This window comes from Bolinopsis microptera, chromosome 2 (genome assembly GCF_026151205.1).
Source record: "Bolinopsis microptera isolate Bmic1 chromosome 2, MBARI_Bmic_1.0, whole genome shotgun sequence".
NCBI lineage: Eukaryota > Metazoa > Ctenophora > Tentaculata > Lobata > Bolinopsidae > Bolinopsis > Bolinopsis microptera.
This window is the reverse complement of record NC_087073.1, coordinates 21,848,332-21,870,510: the sequence shown is the minus strand read 5'-3', so window position 1 is coordinate 21,870,510 and position 22,179 is coordinate 21,848,332. Positions and strand designations below refer to the sequence as shown.

The 22,179-nt window shown below is 42.6% G+C and overlaps 1 protein-coding gene across 1 annotated transcript in view; it reads right to left on the bottom strand.

Moving 5' to 3' along the window:
* The window catches only part of LOC134811916 (beta-galactosidase-like), a 63,577-nt gene that overhangs the window by 22,782 nt on the left and 18,616 nt on the right, over positions 1–22,179 (bottom strand). The window contains exons 5-8 of the mRNA XM_063819070.1: positions 9,766–9,893; positions 9,457–9,634; positions 9,171–9,284; positions 5,546–5,688 (exon numbers count right to left, since the gene is read on the bottom strand). Of these exons, the coding sequence (XP_063675140.1) occupies positions 5,546–5,688; positions 9,171–9,284; positions 9,457–9,634; positions 9,766–9,893 (563 nt within the window). The remainder of the gene's footprint in view (positions 1–5,545; positions 5,689–9,170; positions 9,285–9,456; positions 9,635–9,765; positions 9,894–22,179) is intronic.

Below are 22,179 nucleotides of genomic sequence, written 5' to 3'. Positions count from 1 at the left end.
CCACAACTCAATTATCGATCTCACAATAACAAACCAGTTGGGAGGAGATCTCATTAGTAACTGGCATGTTAGTGACCTTTACTCCAACTCTGACCATCGCTATATTATGTTCGATATAACTACAGGGCCAAAGAAGGAACCCAAACAGATCCGACTAGTCAAAAACACTGACTGGGACAGATTTGATGAGATCCTATCGAATAACCCCAACCTTAACAACACACAAATCAACACTACGACTGAAATTGATCACAAAATAGACATAATCAATACTGCACTAAAGGAAGCCTTCGAGGAGGCATGCCCCATTACTTACATCTCAAGTTCCGTCCGCAAACCCCCCTGGCTAACTCAAGAAGTAGAGGAAGCACAGAGGGGAATAAGACAAAAACTGATTACTGCCCGCAAAAAGAAGACTGATGCCCTGTGGCTCGCTCTTAGAGAGAGCAACAAACAATACAACAGACTTATAACCAACTCCCAGCGTAATGCCTGGAGAACTTTTTGTCAGGAAACAGAGTCTGTTAAGGAATCCGGAAGGATGAATAAGATTCTGAAATCCTGTAACGACAACAAACATACACTAGAAGCCGTTTACAAACCAAACGGAGACATCACCAAAAATGCAGAGGAGACATTGGAGGTCATGACACGAACCCACTTCAAGGATAGTGTCACTGATCCGCCAGTGCCTCCACCTGGTCCTCTACCAATCACCACCACCTTACTCAATACCATCTACAGCCCAGACAGAATCGAGGAGGCTCTTAAATCCTTCGATCCGTTGAAAGCTGCTGGACCCGACACCCTCAAACCTATCATCATACAGAAAGCTTGGACACACATCAAAGACATCACCAGAACCATTATGACAAAAAATCATGAAACCCAACACATTCCAACTTTGTGGAAAGAATCCCTTGGAATCTTTCTCCCAAAGCCTGGAAAAACTGACTACAACCAACCAAAGTCATTTCGCACTATCACCCTTTCTCCAGTGATGTTAAAACTACAGGAGAAGGTGATACTGTGGCATATGCAACACGACCTTAATATCGCTAAAGACATCAACAAACGACAATTTGGCTTTAAGAAAGGATGTTCAACCGAAGCAGCCCTTCATAAAGTTACTCACACCATCGAGCGCAGGATAGCTAAGAAGGGATATGTCCTAGGCGTCTTTCTAGATATAGAGGGAGCTTTTGATAATGTCTCTTTCAAGGCTATTTCTGACGCTATCAAGACCACGAAAGTGGATCTGGCCACAGCACAATGGATTATCAACATGGTAACTAACAGATTCATCACATTAAATCACAAGGATAAGTCGACAAGGGTTCGGATCCGGAGAGGGTGCCCTCAAGGTGGCATCCTTTCCCCTTTCCTCTGGAACCTGGTAGTCGATGATCTCCTGGCCTACACCGCAAGAGACATACCAGGTTATCTGCAAGCTTTTGCAGACGATCTGCTCTCTCTAGCGGAGGGGAATGATTTAGACATCATCTGGAACAGAACACGCAAAACCATCAACACAATAGAAAAATGGTGCCAAACCAAAGATCTATCCATAAGCGCACTCAAAACACAAATAGTCATGTTTACCTGGAATAAGAAATGGACACTAAGACCTGTGGTGGTGGGTAACACCACTATAGGTCTATCCAAATCTGCCAAATTCCTAGGAGTGACCCTCGACAGCAAGCTCAATTTCAATGAACATATCACCAATACCACCAAAAAAGCTACGGCATCCCTTATGCAATGTAGAAGAGCTGTCGGCCCCACTTGGGGTATGAGCCCAAAAACATGCAAATGGATGTACACCGCTGTCATCAGACCTATTCTATCATACTGCTGTAGTATATGGATTAGAGCAACCCAAACAGACACCAACGCGAGGAAGTTCAAACGAGTTCAGGCATTGGCATTGAGAATGATGTCTGGTGCCATGCCTAGTACTCCCTTCATCGCACTGAACCACCTCACTAACACTCCAGATATCATACTTTTCCTGAGAGGTGAAGCAGCAAAGGGCACAGCCAGGCTTCAAGCTTATGGAAGCCTAACCCTCGAAACTATCGCCCCCAGAAAAGGTACCATCACAACTCACACCACTATCAACAAACAATTCATGGTAGATCTCAACATACCACCCAAAGCAGAGAGAGACCTATCTATACCAACCATGATGCTTGAACGACGCTTCACGGTCACCACTCCTGGAGCTGACAACATTGGATATAGAGGCTCACTCCAAAACACCATCGACAACATCCCCAGTGAAACCATCACCTGCTACACAGACGGGTCACGCACAGACTCAGGTAGCGGGGCTGGTTATATTATCACCACAGACAACAACAACACTACACTAGATGAAAGATCATTCAAGCTTCCCGATTATTGCACCGTTTATCAAACAGAACTCACTGCCATCATCGAAGCTTGTAAATATCTATCAACTTATACAAACACACACATCATCATATGGTCAGACAGTCTCTCCTCTATTCAAGCCATATCCTCACCTTCAACGAGGAGTAGGACTACTAGAGACTGTTACGACACCCTCAATACACTCGGATCCACTAACACCTTAGAGATCAGATGGATAGCTGCACACATTGGATTGTGGGGTAATGAAAAAGCAGACGAGCTGGCCAAAAATGGTACAACCAGTGAATCCACTTTGAATTGCCCAATTCCACAATCTTACATCAAACGCCTGATCAACGGCAAAGTCACAAAACTTAATCAAGAATCATGGATTACTGATGGTCCCAGACACACTAAACTGACACTTGGACATAAAAACATCAACATCATCAAAAATCTCAACACTACACTCAGTAACAACAGACAAAATTATAGAACTGCAGTACACCTCATCACGGGACATTGTGGCCTCAACAAACACCTACACACCATTCGCAAATCAGACACAAGTGCTTGTCCTAAATGCGGCGACGAAGAGGAGACTGTCTCACACTTTCTCGGACAGTGCCCGGCTATTGCCCAAATAAGAGGTCAATATTTCCGGGACTACTACCTCTCTGTCAATGACATATTCGACAACCAACACATCTCCACCATTGTCAACTTTACAAACCACACTAAACGCTTAGTGGTGCCAGAGGAGTTGGACCAGACAGGTGTAACATAGCGACTACTTTAACGCCGTCTTATTTCGCCTCTCTCTTCCACACTCAACCACCACTTAAGCGTTTATCTATGACACACCCCACAACACTTACCATCATCCTTGATTACACATCTTGATTCCACTGGCATCCTCCCACAGGACTGCCATACCCCAGAGGTAGGCAAAGCATTCATATGCTATCCTCTCGTGGGCCAACCAGGCCCAGCCTCTCTTAAAAAAAAAAAAAAAGGTAGCGGCCGGATTTACTTACCTTGGTGAGCCAGGTAGCGGCCGGATTTACTTACCTTGGTGAGCCAGGTAGCGGCCGGATTTACTTACCTTGGTGAGCCAGGTAGCGGCCGGATTTACTTACCTTGGTGAGCAAGGTAGCGGCCGGATTTACTTACCTTGGTGAGCAAGGTAGCGGCCGGATTTACTTACCTTGGTGAGCCAGGTAGCGGCCGGATTTACAATTTGAATTACCTTGGCCGCGAGACAGGTAGCGGCCGGATTTACTTACCTTGGCCGCGAGCAAGGTAGCGGCAGGATTTACAATTACCTTGGTGAGCCAGGTAGCGGCCGGATTTACTTACCTTGGTGAGCAAGGTAGCGGCAGGATTTACTTACCTTGGTGAGCCAGGTAGCAGCCAGATTTACAATTACCTTGGTGAGCAAGGTAGCGGCAGGATTTACTTACCTTGGTGAGCCAGGTAGCAGCCAGATTTACAATTACCTTGGTGAGCAAGGTAGCGGCAGGATTTACAATTACCTTGGTGAGCAAGGTAGCGGCAGGATTTACTTACCTTGGTGAGCCAGGTAGCAGCAAGATTTACAATTACCTTGGTGAGCAAGGTAGCGGCAGGATTTACTTACCTTGGTGAGCCAGGTAGCAGCCAGATTTACAATTACCTTGGTGAGCAAGGTAGCGGCAGGATTTACAATTACCTTGGTGAGCAAGGTAGCGGCAGGATTTACTTACCTTGGTGAGCCAGGTAGCAGCAAGATTTACTTACCTTGGCCGCGAGCCAGGTAGCAGCCGGATTTACTTACCTTGGCCGCGAGCCAGGTAGCGGCAGGATTTACAATTACCTTGGCCGCGAGCCAGGTAGCGGCCGGATTTACAATTACCTTGGCCGCGAGCCAGGTAGCAGCCAGATTTACTTACCTTGGCCGCGAGCCAGGTAGCAGCCAGATTTACTTACCTTGGCCGCGAGCCAGGTAGCGGCCAGATTTACAATTACCTTGGCCGCGAGCAAGGTAGCGGCCGGATTTACAATTACCTTGGTGAGCCAGGTAGCGGCCGGATTTACTTACCTTGGTGAGCCAGGTAGCGGCCGGATTTACCTACCTTGGTGAGCCAGGTAGCAGCCAGATTTACTTACCTTGGTGAGCCAGGTAGCGGCCGGATTTACCTACCTTGGCCGCGAGCCAGGTAGCGGCCGGATTTACTTACCTAATCGGTGAGCCAGGTAGCGGCCGCATTTCTTGTTCAAAAGAAATCGTAGGGATTTCGTTGAGGACTTATGAATTATAAGCAATGATCTAATACATGTAATAGTAATGATATGACTAGAAGCAGGAAATTCTCTACCCGATTATGTCATGTTATCACAAGGGTTTGTAGACTAGTGGCGTAACGAGGGGCCTGCTGACCCCGCTGTGCGGGGGGTGGGGGGTTTGAATGTGGGACAATTTTGGAAAACTTAACTGAGGTACTAGCAAATCTGCGCCAAATGGGGAGGGGGCGCCAACAGGGGGGCGCTTTTTCGGCAACAGGCAACGTTACGCGGCTGTTGTAGACCTAAACAGGTATTGAACACAAAGCTAGACTTCGTAATTGTATTATCTATCGGTAATAGGTACCTATCTATTATATACAGGTATATAGGTGACCTGATATAGGTGACCTGATATAGGATCTGCAGGATCTGCTTTTCGGGATTCCTCTGATACACATTTCAAAGAATTTGTCCAACTATGGTTACACAAATTCCTTGCCTTGCACAAATTATAATAAGATTAATGTTTGTCTCATGATTATTTGCTGGCAAGTTAACAATTTCCGGGGGAATAACGGCCCAGCATTCCTCTATAAACTGTTTTTATTTATGTAAGGAATCTAAGTGAAGTGTATTTCAGAACTTTTCATTGTTCTACGGTCTTTTTTTCTGATGACTTCCTATGTAAAAATTCTTGTGATGTAACTTTATATAATAAAAGTTTGTATTTTTCAGTTTCTGTAATTGTGTTTTCTAATAAACATCCTGCTAGGAGCAGGACACTTAATAATCATATGTTCTTACTTACTTAAACTTACTAACTTGTTCTTACTTTCTCTTAAATAACGTAAATCTCCTCATTTAAATTGTGATAATGTTAAGACTTAAGAGGAAGTGATTATACCCGATGACTTGGCGCAGGAGCTGATATTTCCAAGTAGTGTCCCCGGCTTCTGAGAGGGGTGCGTCGTAGTCATAACTAGTCATCTTACCCCACAGTCGGGGGTAGTCTGTAGTGGTGGCGTTATTCCAGTCTCCTCTTCCTCCCTGAACCATTACATTAATTAGGAGGGGGGGGGGGGGGTAGTCTGTAGTGGTGGCGTTATTCCAGTCTCCTCTTCCTCCCTGAACCATTACATTAATTAGGAGGGGGGGTAGTCTGTAGTGGTGGCGTTATTCCAATCTCCTCTTCCTCCCTGGACTATTACATTAATTATGAGGGGGGGTTCTGTAGTGATGGCGTTATTCCAGTCTCCTCTTCCTCCCTGAACCATTACATTAATTAGGAGGGGGGGGGGGTAGTCTGTAGTGGTGGCGTTATTCCAGTCTCCTCTTCCTCCCTGAACCATTACATTAATCAGGAGGGGGGGTTCTGTAGTGGTGGCGTTATTCCAGTCTCCTCTTCCTCCCTGAACCATTACATTAATTAGGAGGGGGGGGGGGGGTAGTCTGTAGTGGTGGCGTTATTCCAGTCTCCTCTTCCTCCCTGAACCATTACATTAATTAGGAGGGGGGGTTCTGTAGTGATGGCGTTATTCCAGTCTCCTCTTCCTCCCTGAACCATTACATTAATTAGGAGGGGGGTAGTCTGTAGTGGTGGCGTTATTCCAGTCTCCTCTTCCTCCCTGAACCAATACATTAATTAGGAGGGGGGGTAGTCTGTAGTGGTGGCGTTATTCCAATCTCCTCTTCCTCCCTGAACCAATACATTAATTAGGAGAGGGGGGTGTCTGTAGTGGTGGCGTTATTCTACTTTCTAGTCTCCTTTTCTTCCCTGAACCATAAGATTAATTAGGCTATAGATGTCGGCCGGGTGGTGTAGTGGTAAAACTATCGATCGCCTCCCAGGCAGAAATCCGGTCGGATTCAAGTCGGCCAGTTACAAAGCTGTGATTTGGTACAGCTTCGGCTGGTGATACAGACTCCCTGGCTCGTAGGGCTAACCCCCCCTACAGCTAGTATACCAGTATAGTGCCTCAACACAGAGTGGCTTAGGGTTAATGAAAAGGAGATAAGCACCTCAGACCATCCCAACACCGGGAGTGACCTATACTAGCCTTGTATATTATTGTTTACTTGTTTTTATGCTCATGTATAATTTATGCCACATTACTTCATATTTAAACTTCCTCCGCCTGCGCCCTGCATCTTTATTTGCAGAGTTAAATCTTACAGTTAGTTTCCTTTTCTTAATTAAGTATAGGCTTCCTAATTTACTGAAAATTATCCTTCAAATAGAACTGTGTTTAAAAACTCTTTTTTAACAGTTTAAAACTTGGCACACGTGTTCTTTAAAAATGTCCTAGAATGATATAATGATTTTCTCTTTTTGTTCTAAAGCTGTAGCCTTAAGAAGCAACACGCTCTTTGAACAGTTTAAATTAACCTGCTGATTTTCTATGCACACTAAACTAACTATTAACGGAGACTTGAACGGAGTCCTGGCAAGCACAACTATGGTAACTGAAGATTCTGTACGGCACATAAAGCAGCAGCTTGCTTCTGAAAAACTCTCATTTTATTATTTGTTTTATTTGCGATAATCTAAATAGCGCTATGTGCTATTTGTGCGAAATTCTCGCACCCGATAGTTTGAAGAGTTTGTGATATTCGATAGCTAGCGCTGTTGTCAGTTAGCGCAAGTTAGCGTAAGTTAGCGCTAAGTAGCGCAAAATGTCTAAATAGGACTTTGCAATATGATTCGTCAGCTAACCAGTGCTAGCAATATATTAAAATTGTATTTTGCAATATATGTATATTTCGTCAGCTGACACGACTTAGGGCGGCTTCGATTTCCGAGCAAAAATGATTTTTCTCTCTATCCTGAGGTTGTTTGTCTCTTTGCTGTCGTCAAACCCCGTGTTCCTCCGCAGAATGTCGGACCTTTACTGATAGTTGAAATTCGACATATGACGTCATCTAGCGTCATCTAGCGTCATCTAGCGTGAAATATCGCCAGATGATGATAGATGACGCTAGATGACGCTAGATGACGCTAGATGACGCCAATTAGCGACATTGTCGCTAAGTGCACGGCACCTTTCGAATGTCGCTATCTAGCGCTATCTAGCGCTATCTAGCGCTATCTAGCGCTACATGACGCTATATAGCGCTAGATAGCGTGAACTGTCGTAAACTGACTTATCCCGCTATCCAGCGCTTGATGTCGCCTGCGTCAGATGTCGTCGCGTCAGATGTCGTCAGATGTCGTCAGATGTCGCTAGATGGCGTCAGATAGCGTCAGATGTCGCGGCAACATATGACGCTAGATGACGCTAGATGTCGTCCCTAGAATTTTTATGAAAATAGCGCTATCTGTCGCCTGGCGTCAGTGCTGCGTGCTTAGCGTCATCTAGCGTCATATAGCGTCATCTAGCGTCATCTAGCGTCATATAGCGTCATGTAGCGCTAGATAGCGCTAGATAGCGCTAGATAGCGCTAGATAGCGACATTCGAAAGGTGCCATGCACTTAGCGACAATGTCGCTAATTGGCGTCATCTAGCGTCATCTAGCGTCATCTAGCGTCATCTATCATCATCTGGCGATATTTCACGCTAGATGACGCTAGATGACGCTAGATGACGTCATATGTCGAATTTCAACTATCAGTAAAGGTCCAGAATGTCTACATAGGTATGGTGTAGTCTTCCCCTACGCCGATGTTTGTAGAGGGGTTCTCAGAGGAGATGTTGGGATAAGTACACACCTAACATGCTATTAGAACAAGTGGATCACATTATGGATAACACACCAGGCCGCTACCCATTGATCTCCATAGCCTTTAGTTTAAAATCTCGGTTCAGAGAATGTATCAACACTTATCCAACTAATATTGTCAGAAATTAGATTTTTATCGTGGCTTGAACTCCAACTTCTGCAAAGAATGCTAGTGTTACCTAAACCTAGTGTTACCTAAACCTAGTGTTACCTAAACCTAGTGTTACCTAAACCTAGTGTTACCTAAACCTAGTGTTACCTAAACCTAGTGTTACCTAAACCTAGTGTTACCTAAACCTAGTGTTACCTAAACCTAGTGTTACCTAAACCTAGTGTTACCTAAACCTAGTGTTACCTAAACCTAGTGTTACCTAAACCTAGTGTTACCTAAACCTAGTGTTACCTAAACCTAGTGTTACCTAAACCTAGTGTTACCTAAACCTAGTGTTACCTAAACCTAGTGTTACCTAAACCTAGTGTTACCTAAACCTAGTGTTACCTAAACCTAGTGTTACCTAAACCTAGTGTTACCTAAACCTAGTGTTACCTAAACCTAGTGTTACCTAAACCTAGTGTTACCTAAACCTAGTGTTAACGGGCCCTCACGCTAAATAGCGCCAGTAAATACGCAGACCGCGGGAGTATCACAACACTACGGATCAGTGCACATCGACTAGAAATATAACTTTTGTAACTCTTGTAACTATTGTAACTCTTGTAAATCTTGCAACTCTTGCAACTCTTGTAACTCTTGTATGTAACCTTGGTAACCTATAAGTAACCATAGTAACCTATAAGTAACCTTGGTAACCTGCATGTAAGCGAAGTTGGTGCCCCCGTGGAACATGTACATGCTGACACTGGCTGTTTTCCCGTTAAACTCCAGTAGGTTCTGTAACCCCTGTGCGAGGTGTTCTGCTCCTGTCTGCAGGAGAGACGGTTAAACTACAATATATATATACTATATTATATACTTACAATATATTAAATATACTAATAATATACATATTAAATATACTAATAATATACAAAAACTGCGTGCGTGTTAAAAGACTATTAGTAATATTGCTACTATTAACAACAATGAAGGTAATTACCTTAGCAAACTTGTGCCCCCAATGATCGAGCCAGCCGCTGAAGAAGGCGCTGCACACAAAAGGACCTCTGGGTTCCTGTTTCCTCTGTACCAGGAACTTGCTGGTAATATTACCTCCTGACCCGAAGTTAAGTGTGGAGTAAAGCCCCTCTATATTACCACACTGAGCCAGCTTGTAGCTGAAATTAGTGGACATCATAAACCAGTATAATACAATGTACCTGAACCTATTATGTATAGTGTATCGTGTATAATGTATAATGTATAATGTATAATGTATAATGTATAATGTATAATGTATAATGTATACCTATCTCCGTCCACGGTGAGCAGGACTATCTCTTCACCCAGGTGTTCTCTGTAGATGTCTCTCAACTGGGTCATGTAGTCAAAGTGACCTGCATCGCAGGGTTTGTTACTCCCGTACTCATTTTCAACCTGCAATATTCCTGTTACTCGCGTACTCATTCTCAACCTTCAATATTCCTGTTACTCCCGTAATCATTCTCAACCTGCAATATTTCTGTTACTCCCCTACTCATTCTCAACCTGCAATATTCCTGTTACTCCCGAACTCATTCTCAACCTGCAATATTCCTGTTACTCGCGTAATCATTCTCAACCTACAATATTCCTGTTACTCCTGTACTCATTCTCAGCCTGCAATATTCCTGTTACTCGCGTAATCATTCTCAACCTACAATATTCCTGTTACTCCCGTACTCATTCTCAACCTGCAATATTCCTGTTACTCCCGAACTCATTCTCAACCTGCAATATTTCTGTTACTCCCGTACTCATTCTCAACCTGCAATATTCCTGTTACTCCCGTACTCATTCTCAACCTGCAATATTCCTGTTACTCCCGTACTCATTCTCAACCTGCAATATTCTGTTACTCCCGTACTCATTCTCAACCTGCAATATTCTTGTTACTCCCGAACTCATTCTCAACCTGCAATATTCCTGTTACTCCCGTACTCATTCTCAACCTGCAATATTCCTGTTACTCCCGTACTCATTCTCAACCTGCAATATTCATGTTACTCCCGTACTCATTCTCAACCTGCAATATTCCTGTTACTCCCGTACTCATTCTCAACCTGCAATATTCCTGTTACTCCCGTACTCATTCTCAACCTGCAATATTCTTGTTACTCCCGTACTCATTCTCAACCTGCAATATTCCTGTTACTCCCGTACTCATTCTCAACCTGCAATATTCCTGTTACTCCCGTACTCATTCTCAACCTGCAATATTCCTGTTACTCCCGTACTCATTCTCAACCTGCAATATTCTTGTTACTCCCGTACTCATTCTCAACCTGCAATATTCCTGTTACTCCCGTACTCATTCTCAACCTGCAATATTCCTGTTACTCCCGTACTCATTCTCAACCTGCAATATTCTGTTACTCCCGTACTCATTCTCAACCTGCAATATTCCTGTTACTCCCGTACTCATTCTCAACCTGCAATATTCCTGTTACTCCCGTACTCATTCTCAACCTGCAATATTCCTGTTACTCCCGTACTCATTCTCAACCTGCAATATTCCTGTTACTCCCGTACTCATTCTCAACCTGCAATATTCCTGTTACTCCCGTACTCATTCTCAACCTGCAATATTCCTGTTACTCCCGTACTCATTCTCAACCTGCAATATTCCTGTTACTCCCGTACTCATTCTCAACCTGCAATATTCCTGTTACTCCCGTACTCATTCTCAACCTGCAATATTCCTGTTACTCCCGTACTCATTCTCAACCTGCAATATTCCTGTTACTCCCGTACTCATTCTCAACCTGCAATATTCCTGTTACTCCCGTACTCATTCTCAACCTGCAATATTCCTGTTACTCCCGTACTCATTCTCAACCTGCAATATTCTGTTACTCCCGTACTCATTCTCAACCTGCAATATTCCTGTTACTCCCGTACTCATTCTCAACCTGCAATATTCCTGTTACTCCCGTACTCATTCTCAACCTGCAATATTCCTGTTACTCCCGTACTCATTCTCAACCTGCAATATTCCTGTTACTCCCGTACTCATTCTCAACCTGCAATATTCCTGTTACTCCCGTACTCATTCTCAACCTGCAATATTCCTGTTACTCCCGTACTCATTCTCAACCTGCAATATTCCTGTTACTCCCGTACTCATTCTCAACCTGCAATATTCCTGTTACTCCCGTACTCATTCTCAACCTGCAATATTCCTGTTACTCCCGTACTCATTCTCAACCTGCAATATTCCTGTTACTCCCGTACTCATTCTCAACCTGCAATATTCCTGTTACTCCCGAACTCATTCTCAACCTGCAATATTCCTGTTACTCCCGTACTCATTCTCAACCTGCAATATTCCTGTTACTCCCGTACTCATTCTCAACCTGCAATATTCCTGTTACTCCCGTACTCATTCTCAACCTGCAATATTCCTGTTACTCCCGTACTCATTCTCAACCTGCAATATTCCTGTTACTCCCGTACTCATTCTCAACCTGCAATATTCCTGTTACTCCCGTACTCATTCTCAACCTGCAATATTCCTGTTACTCCCGTACTCATTCTCAACCTGCAATATTCCTGTTACTCCCGTACTCATTCTCAACCTGCAATATTCCTGTTACTCCCGTACTCATTCTCAACCTGCAATATTCCTGTTACTCCCGTACTCATTCTCAACCTGCAATATTCCTGTTACTCCCGTACTCATTCTCAACCTGCAATATTCCTGTTACTCCCGTACTCATTCTCAACCTGCAATATTCCTGTTACTCCCGTACTCATTCTCAACCTGCAATATTCCTGTTACTCCCGTACTCATTCTCAACCTGCAATATTCCTGTTACTCCCGTACTCATTCTCAACCTGCAATATTCCTGTTACTCCCGTACTCATTCTCAACCTGCAATATTCCTGTTACTCCCGTACTCATTCTCAACCTGCAATATTCCTGTTACTCCCGTACTCATTCTCAACCTGCAATATTCCTGTTACTCCCGTACTCATTCTCAACCTGCAATATTCCTGTTACTCCCGTACTCATTCTCAACCTGCAATATTCCTGTTACTCCCGTACTCATTCTCAACCTGCAATATTCCTGTTACTCCCGTACTCATTCTCAACCTGCAATATTCTTGTTACTCCCGTACTCATTCTCAACCTGCAATATTCCTGTTACTCCCGTACTCATTCTCAACCTGCAATATTCCTGTTACTCCCGTACTCATTCTCAACCTGCAATATTCCTGTTACTCCCGTACTCATTCTCAACCTGCAATATTCCTGTTACTCCCCTACTCATTCTCAACCTGCAATATTCCTGTTACTCCCGTACTCATTCTCAACCTGCAATATTCCTGTTACTCCCGTACTCATTCTCAACCTGCAATATTCCTGTTACTCCCGTACTCATTCTCAACCTGCAATATTCCTGTTACTCCCGTACTCATTCTCAACCTGCAATATTCTTGTTACTCCCGTACTCATTCTCAACCTGCAATATTCCTGTTACTCCCGTACTCATTCTCAACCTGCAATATTCCTGTTACTCCCGTACTCATTCTCAACCTGCAATATTCCTGTTACTCCCGTACTCATTCTCAACCTGCAATATTCCTGTTACTCCCGTACTCATTCTCAACCTGCAATATTCCTGTTACTCCCGTACTCATTCTCAACCTGCAATATTCCTGTTACTCCCGTACTCATTCTCAACCTGCAATATTCCTGTTACTCCCGTACTCATTCTCAACCTGCAATATTCCTGTTACTCCCTACTCATTCTCAACCTGCAATATTCCTGTTACTCCTGTACTCATTCTCAACCTGCAATATTCCTGTTACTCCCGTACTCATTCTCAACCTGCAATATTCCTGTTACTCCGTACTCATTCTCAACCTGCAATATTCCTGTTACTCCCGTACTCATTCTCAACCTGCAATATTCCTGTTACTCCCGTACTCATTCTCAACCTGCAATATTCCTGTTACTCCCGTACTCATTCTCAACCTGCAATATTCCTGTTACTCCCGTACTCATTCTCAACCTGCAATATTCCTGTTACTCCCGTACTCATTCTCAACCTGCAATATTCCTGTTACTCCCGTACTCATTCTCAACCTGCAATATTCCTGTTACTCCCGTACTCATTCTCAACCTGCAATATTCCTGTTACTCCCGTACTCATTCTCAACCTGCAATATTCCTGTTACTCCCGTACTCATTCTCAACCTGCAATATTCCTGTTACTCCCGTACTCATTCTCAACCTGCAATATTCCTGTTACTCCCGTACTCATTCTCAACCTGCAATATTCCTGTTACTCCCGTACTCATTCTCAACCTGCAATATTCCTGTTACTCCCGTACTCATTCTCAACCTGCAATATTCCTGTTACTCCCGTACTCATTCTCAACCTGCAATATTCCTGTTACTCCCGTACTCATTCTCAACCTGCAATATTCCTGTTACTCCCGTACTCATTCTCAACCTGCAATATTCTTGTTACTCCCGTACTCATTCTCAACCTGCAATATTCCTGTTACTCCCGTACTCATTCTCAACCTGCAATATTCCTGTTACTCCCGTACTCATTCTCAACCTGCAATATTCCTGTTACTCCCGTACTCATTCTCAACCTGCAATATTCCTGTTACTCCCGTACTCATTCTCAACCTGCAATATTCCTGTTACTCCCGTACTCATTCTCAACCTGCAATATTCCTGTTACTCCCGTACTCATTCTCAACCTGCAATATTCCTGTTACTCCCGTACTCATTCTCAACCTGCAATATTCCTGTTACTCCCGTACTCATTCTCAACCTGCAATATTCCTGTTACTCCCGTACTCATTCTCAACCTGCAATATTCCTGTTACTCCCGTACTCATTCTCAACCTGCAATATTCCTGTTACTCCCGTACTCATTCTCAACCTGCAATATTCCTGTTACTCCCGTACTCATTCTCAACCTGCAATATTCCTGTTACTCCCGTACTCATTCTCAACCTGCAATATTCCTGTTACTCCCGTACTCATTCTCAACCTGCAATATTCCTGTTACTCCCGTACTCATTCTCAACCTGCAATATTCCTGTTACTCCCGTACTCATTCTCAACCTGCAATATTCCTGTTACTCCCGTACTCATTCTCAACCTGCAATATTCCTGTTACTCCCGTACTCATTCTCAACCTGCAATATTCTTGTTACTCGCGTACTCATTCTCAACCTGCAATATTCCTGTTACTCCCGTACTCATTCTCAACCTGCAATATTCCTGTTACTCCCGTACTCATTCTCAACCTGCAATATTCCTGTTACTCCCGTACTCATTCTCAACCTACAATATTCCTGTTACTCAACCTGCAATATTCCTGTTACTCCCGTACTCATTCTCAACCTGCAATATTCCTGTTACTCCCCGTACTCATTCTCAACCTGCAATATTCCTGTTACTCCCGTACTCATTCTCAACCTGCAATATTCCTGTTACTCCCGTACTCATTCTCAACCTGCAATATTCTTGTTACTCCCGTACTCATTCTCAACCTGCAATATTCCTGTTACTCCCGTACTCATTCTCAACCTGCAATATTCCTGTTACTCCCGTACTCATTCTCAACCTGCAATATTCCTGTTACTCCCGTACTCATTCTCAACCTGCAATATTCCTGTTACTCCCGTACTCATTCTCAACCTGCAATATTCCTGTTACTCCCGTACTCATTCTCAACCTGCAATATTCCTGTTACTCCCGTACTCATTCTCAACCTGCAATATTCCTGTTACTCCCGTACTCATTCTCAACCTGCAATATTCTTGTTACTCCCGTACTCATTCTCAACCTGCAATATTCTTGTTACTCCTGTACTCATTCTCAACCTGCAATATTCCTGTTACTCCCGTACTCATTCTCAACCTGCAATATTCTGTTACTCCGTACTCATTCTCAACCTGCAATATTCCTGTTACTCCCGTACTCATTCTCAACCTGCAATATTCCTGTTACTCCCGTACTCATTCTCAACCTGCAATATTCCTGTTACTCCCGTACTCATTCTCAACCTGCAATATTCCTGTTACTCCCGTACTCATTCTCAACCTGCAATATTCCTGTTACTCCCCTACTCATTCTCAACCTGCAATATTCCTGTTACTCCCGTACTCATTCTCAACCTGCAATATTCCTGTTACTCCCGTACTCATTCTCAACCTGCAATATTCTTGTTACTCCCGAACTCATTCTCAACCTGCAATATTCTTGTTACTCCTGTACTCATTCTCAACCTACAATATTCTTGTTACTCCCGTACTCATTCTCAACCTGCAATATTCCGGTTACTCCTGTACTCATTCCCAACCTGCAATATTCCTGTTACTTCGTACTCATTCCCAACCTGCAATATTCCTGTTACTCCCCTACTCATTCTCAACCTGCAATATTCCTGTTACTCCTGTACTCATTCTCAACCTACAATATTCCTGTTACTCCCGTACTCATTCTCAACCTGCAATATTCCTGTTACTCCCGTACTCATTCTCAACCTGCAATATTCCTGTTACTCCCGTACTCATTCTCAACCTGCAATATTTCTGTTACTCCCGTACTCATTCTCAACCTGCAATATTCCTGTTACTCGCGTACTCATTCTCAACCTGCAATATTCCTGTTACTCCTGTACTCATTCTCAACCTGCAATATTCTTGTTACTCCCGTACTCATTCTCAACCTGCAATATTCCTGTTACTCCCGTACTCATTCTCAACCTGCAATATTCCTGTTACTCCCCTACTCATTCTCAACCTGCAATATTCCTGTTACTCCCGTACTCATTCTCAACCTGCAATATTCCTGTTACTCCCGTACTCATTCTCAACCTGCAATATTCCTGTTACTCCCCTACTCATTCTCAACCTGCAATATTCCTGTTACTCCTGTACTCATTCTCAACCTGCAATATTCCTGTTACTCCCCTACTCATTCTCAACCTGCAATATTCCTGTTACTCCCCTACTTATTCTCAACCTGCAATATTCTTGTTACTCCCCGTACTCATTCTCAACCTGCAATATTCTGTTACTCCCGTACTCATTCTCAACCTGCAATATTCCTGTTACTCCCCTACTCATTCTCAACCTGCAATATTCCTGTTACTCCCGTACTCATTCTCAACCTGCAATATTCCTGTTACTCCCGTACTCATTCTCAACCTGCAATATTCCTGTTACTCCCCTACTCATTCTCAACCTGCAATATTCCTGTTACTCCTGTACTCATTCCCAACCTGCAATATTCCTGTTACTCCCCTACCCATTCTCAACCTGCAATATTCCTGTTACTCCCCTACTCATTCTCAACCTGCAATATTCCTGTTACTCCCGTACTCATTCTCAACCTGCAATATTCCTGTTACTCCCCTACTCATTCTCAACCTGCAATATTCCTGTTACTCCCGTACTCATTCTCAACCTGCAATATTCCTGTTACTCCCCTACTCATTCTCAACCTACAATATTCCTGTTACTCCCGTACTCATTCTCAACCTGCAATATTTCTGTTACTCCCCTACTCATTCTCAACCTGCAATATTTCTGTTACTCCCGTACTCATTCTCAACCTGCAATATTTCTGTTACTCCTGTTCTCATTCTCAACCTGCAATATTCCTGTTACTCCCCTACTCATTCTCAACCTGCAATATTCCTGTTACTCCCGAACTCATTCTCAACCTGCAATATTCCTGTTACTCCCGTACTCATTCTCAACCTGCAATATTCCTGTTACTCCCGAACTCATTCTCAACCTGCAATATTCCTGTTACTCCCGTACTCATTCTCAACCTGCAATATTCCTGTTACTCCCGAACTCATTCTCAACCTGCAATATTCATGTTACTCCCGTACTCATTCTCAACCTGCAATATTCCTGTTACTCCCCTACTCATTCTCAGCCTGCAATATTTCTGTTACTCCCGTACTCATTCTCAACCTGCAATATTCCTGTTACTCCCGTACTCATTCTCAGCCTGCAATATTTCTGTTACTCCCGTACTCATTCTCAACCTGCAATATTCCTGTTACTCCCCTACTCATTCTCAACCTGCAATATTCCTGTTACTCCTGTACTCATTCCCAACCTGCAATATTCCTGTTACTCCCCTACTCATTCTCAACCTGCAATATTCCTGTTACTCCCCTACTCATTCTCAACCTGCAATATTTCTGTTACTCCCGTACTCATTCTCAACCTGCAATATTTCTGTTACTCCCGTACTCATTCCCAACCTGCAATATTCCTGTTACTCCTGTACTCATTCAAGAATTATTTTCTCGCTAACTTCTGTATACTGTGGTATAGACTATCGAGGGATCAGGGACTACGCCCCCCTGCCCCCCCCCCCCCCCCCTCTTCCTACACCCCTGACTACGAGGTTTAGTTACTGGTTAGTTTGGGATTACCCTTGTTTGTACTGATTCAGTTACTAATCACATCAGTTAGACCTGATTGCTTATTTATTCAGACATGGTGTGACGGATTATGTAAACAATAAATAACTCTAATCACTAATATAACACTAACAGGCTCTATATGTCGAATAATCTAAACAATACACCAATGTTTAGACAGTGGAGCTGTGTTCCTACTTCTTTAGAAAGTTATAAGTTTAGAACACTACACTGCAACAAGTTTACTATTGGTGAAGCTTTGTTGTTTTGCTTTGAGTTACGCAGTGGACCTACTTCCGTACTCTATAAATTTGTAGCTTGTTTTATAATTTCTCCTGCTGAATTTGCATCATGAGATTTATCATGTATAACTAAAAGCTATTTGTTAAACTTATAAGAAAAATAATTCGATAATTATTTTCGTCGCCTACAATTGGGTCAATAAATGAAAAGTTGTTGTACAAATTCTTAAATACTGACTTTATAGTGTATATATACACATATAATATTTATGTCCCAATGCCCACCGACCATTCTTCTTTGTGTCATGCATATGTTCCTGAATACTTGCTTCATCATCTCCTTTTTATAACAATCACGGTGCCTTTATTGACTAAGCGCATATAGTGTATACTGTATATACTACAGTATACTACTGCTTGTTTATTTATCCGCAGCACGTTAAATGTTTGTTAAATCAAAAATCACATTAATTTATTTTGCGTTTTTGACACCACTTTGGGATCTAAACGTATTATCTTTATTATCTTTATTACCTGTATTACCGTATTAATAATCCCGACACGTCATTTTGGGTCTGGTAAAGAGAAATCACCTGATATATAGAGAAATTCACGCCATGTTAACAACTACAGGACATGATTAACAACGGTAATAGGGATTAGGTTTTCTACATTAGTCTCACTGCAAATCTAAATATTCAAGTTTGATAGTATTTCATTGCAAAATAACTTACAGCTATGTCTTTTTACCTCCTATTACATATTATCTTCTATTCGTTTTAGCCACTTGTAATTCATGTGCTGACCATGGTTGCACTGCGGTAATATTTTGCAAATAGTGCGATTTCGCTCTTGCCTTATTTTTTTTTAAAGTGCGGCAAATTTGGAGACAAAAAACACCGCAATTAGGCTGAACAATTCATCATATTTGTAGCTTTTAAAGCACTCTCAGGATAAATTACGCGTATGTTGAGTTAAACACAACTAATAACTTACAAGATTAATGTCTTACACTGAGCTTCCTAACAATTCAAGTTATAAACTTATAGAATTAGAAAAGTTTGCAATTAAATGGGAGGAAGATTAGGGTTAGTTGAGATGGTCGTGAGTATAATGTATTGAAACAACATTCCAACATTGTTATGTGTGTAAAAGCTAAAATTCCTGCAAACTATAATATCATCTAACTATAACTGGAATTAAATATATCTAATCGTGAATAAAGTGCCTCAATTTCAATCTGTTGAGGGAGTATGTTCCTGCTTGACGAGTTACACTTACTCATTTGCCAAGATTCACCCTCTTTTGTCCAGTGGCCACTGATATCGATGATATCGGTGGCCACTGGATGCTATTGAAAGTCGCTGCATTATCACTTATCACATTTTTCTTCACTATATGATTATTTATTTGATATTTAGCACCTGTATTTGATATTTAGCACCCGTGACCCGTGTGCCTGAACTGCAATAATAGGACCCCCACTATATGACTATACTGTACAAGTAGGGTTTCAGTTAAGTAAACAAAGTACCTGAACTGCAATAATAGGACCCCCGCTACTGTACAAGTAGGGTTTCAGTAAACAAAGTACCTGAACTGCAATAATAGGACCCCCGCTACTGTACAAGTAGGGTTTCAGTAAACAAAGTACCTGAACTGCAATAATAGGACCCCCACTACTGTACAAGTAGGGTTTCAGTAAACAAAGTACCTGAACTGCAATAATAGGACCCCCGCTACTGTACAAGTAGGGTTTCAGTAAACAAAGTACCTGAACTGCAATAATAGGACCCCTGCTACTGTACAAGTTGGGTTTCAGTAAACAAAGTACCTGAACTGCAATAATAGGACCCCCACTACTGTACAAGTAGGGTTTCAGTAAACAAAGTACCTGAACTGCAATAATAGGACCCCCACTACTGTACAAGTAGGGTTTCAGTAAACAAAGTACCTGAACTGCAATAATAGGACCCCCGCTACTGTACAAGTAGGGTTTCAGTAAACAAAGTACCTGAACTGCAATAATAGGACCCCCGCTACTGTACAAGTAGGGTTTCAGTAAACAAAGTACCTGAACTGCAATAATAGGACCCCCGCTACTGTACAAGTAGGGTTTCAGTAAACAAAGTACCTGAACTGCAATAATAGGACCCCCACTACTGTACAAGTAGGGTTTCAGTAAACAAAGTACCTGAACTGCAATAATAGGACCCCCGCTACTGTACAAGTAGGGTTTCAGTAAACAAAGTACCTGAACTGCAATAATAGGACCCCTGCTACTGTACAAGTTGGGTTTCAGTAAACAAAGTACCTGAACTGAAATAATAGGACCCCCGCTACTGTACAAGTAGGGTTTCAGTAAACAAAGTACCTGAACTGCAATAATAGGACCCCCACTACTGTACAAGTAGGGTTTCAGTAAACAAAGTACCTGAACTGCAATAATAGGACCCCCGCTACTGTACAAGTTGGGTTTCAGTAAACAAAGTACCTGAACTGCAATAATAGGACCCCCGCTACTGTACAAGTAGGGTTTCAGTAAACAAAGTACCTGAACTGCAATAATAGGACCCCCACTACTGTACAAGTAGGGTTTCAGTAAACAAAGTACCTGAACTGCAATAATAGGACCCCTGCTACTGTACAAGTTGGGTTTCAGTAAACAAAGTACCTGAACTGCAATAATAGGACCCCCGCTACTGTACAAGTAGGGTTTCAGTAAACAAAGTACCTGAACTGCAATAATAGGACCCCTGCTACTGTACAAGTTGGGTTTCAGTAAACAAAGTACCTGAACTGCAATAATAGGACCCCCGCTACTGTACAAGTAGGGTTTCAGTAAACAAAGTACCTGAACTGCAATAATAGGACCCCCACTACTGTACAAGTTGGGTTTCAGTAAACAAAGTACCTGAACTGCAATAATAGGACCCCCGCTATACTGTACAAGTAGGGTTTCAGTAAACAAAGTACCTGAACTGCAATAATAGGACCCCCACTACTGTACAAGTTGGGTTTCAGTAAACAAAGTACCTGAACTGCAATAATAGGACCCCTGCTACTGTACAAGTTGGGTTTCAGTAAACAAAGTACCTGAACTGCAATAATAGGACCCCCACTATATGACTATACTGTACAAGTAGGGTTTCAGTTAAGTAAACAAAGTACCTGAACTGCAATAATAGGACCCCTGCTACTGTACAAGTTGGGTTTCAGTAAACAAAGTACCTGAACTGCAATAATAGGACCCCCGCTATACTGTACAAGTAGGGTTTCAGTAAACAAAGTACCTGAACTGCAATAATAGGACCCCCACTACTGTACAAGTTGGGTTTCAGTAAACAAAGTACCTGAACTGCAATAATAGGACCCCCGCTATACTGTACAAGTAGGGTTTCAGTAAACAAAGTACCTGAACTGCAATAATAGGACCCCCACTACTGTACAAGTTGGGTTTCAGTAAACAAAGTACCTGAACTGCAATAATAGGACCCCCACTACTGTACAAGTAGGGTTTCAGTAAACAAAGTACCTGAACTGCAATAATAGGACCCCCACTACTGTACAAGTAGGGTTTCAGTAAACAAAGTACCTGAACTGCAATAATAGGACCCCCACTACTGTACAAGTAGGGTTTCAGTAAACAAAGTACCTGAACTGCAATAATAGGACCCCCGCTATACTGTACAAGTAGGGTTTCAGTAAACAAAGTACCTGAACTGCAATAATAGGACCCCCACTACTGTACAAGTTGGGTTTCAGTAAACAAAGTACCTGAACTGCAATAATAGGACCCCCGCTACTGTACAAGTAGGGTTTCAGTAAACAAAGTACCTGAACTGCAATAATAGGACCCCCGCTACTGTACAAGTAGGGTTTCAGTAAACAAAGTACCTGAACTGCAATAATAGGACCCCCGCTACTGTACAAGTAGGGTTTCAGTAAACAAAGTACCTGAACTGCAATAATAGGACCCCCACTACTGTACAAGTTGGGTTTCAGTAAACAAAGTACCTGAA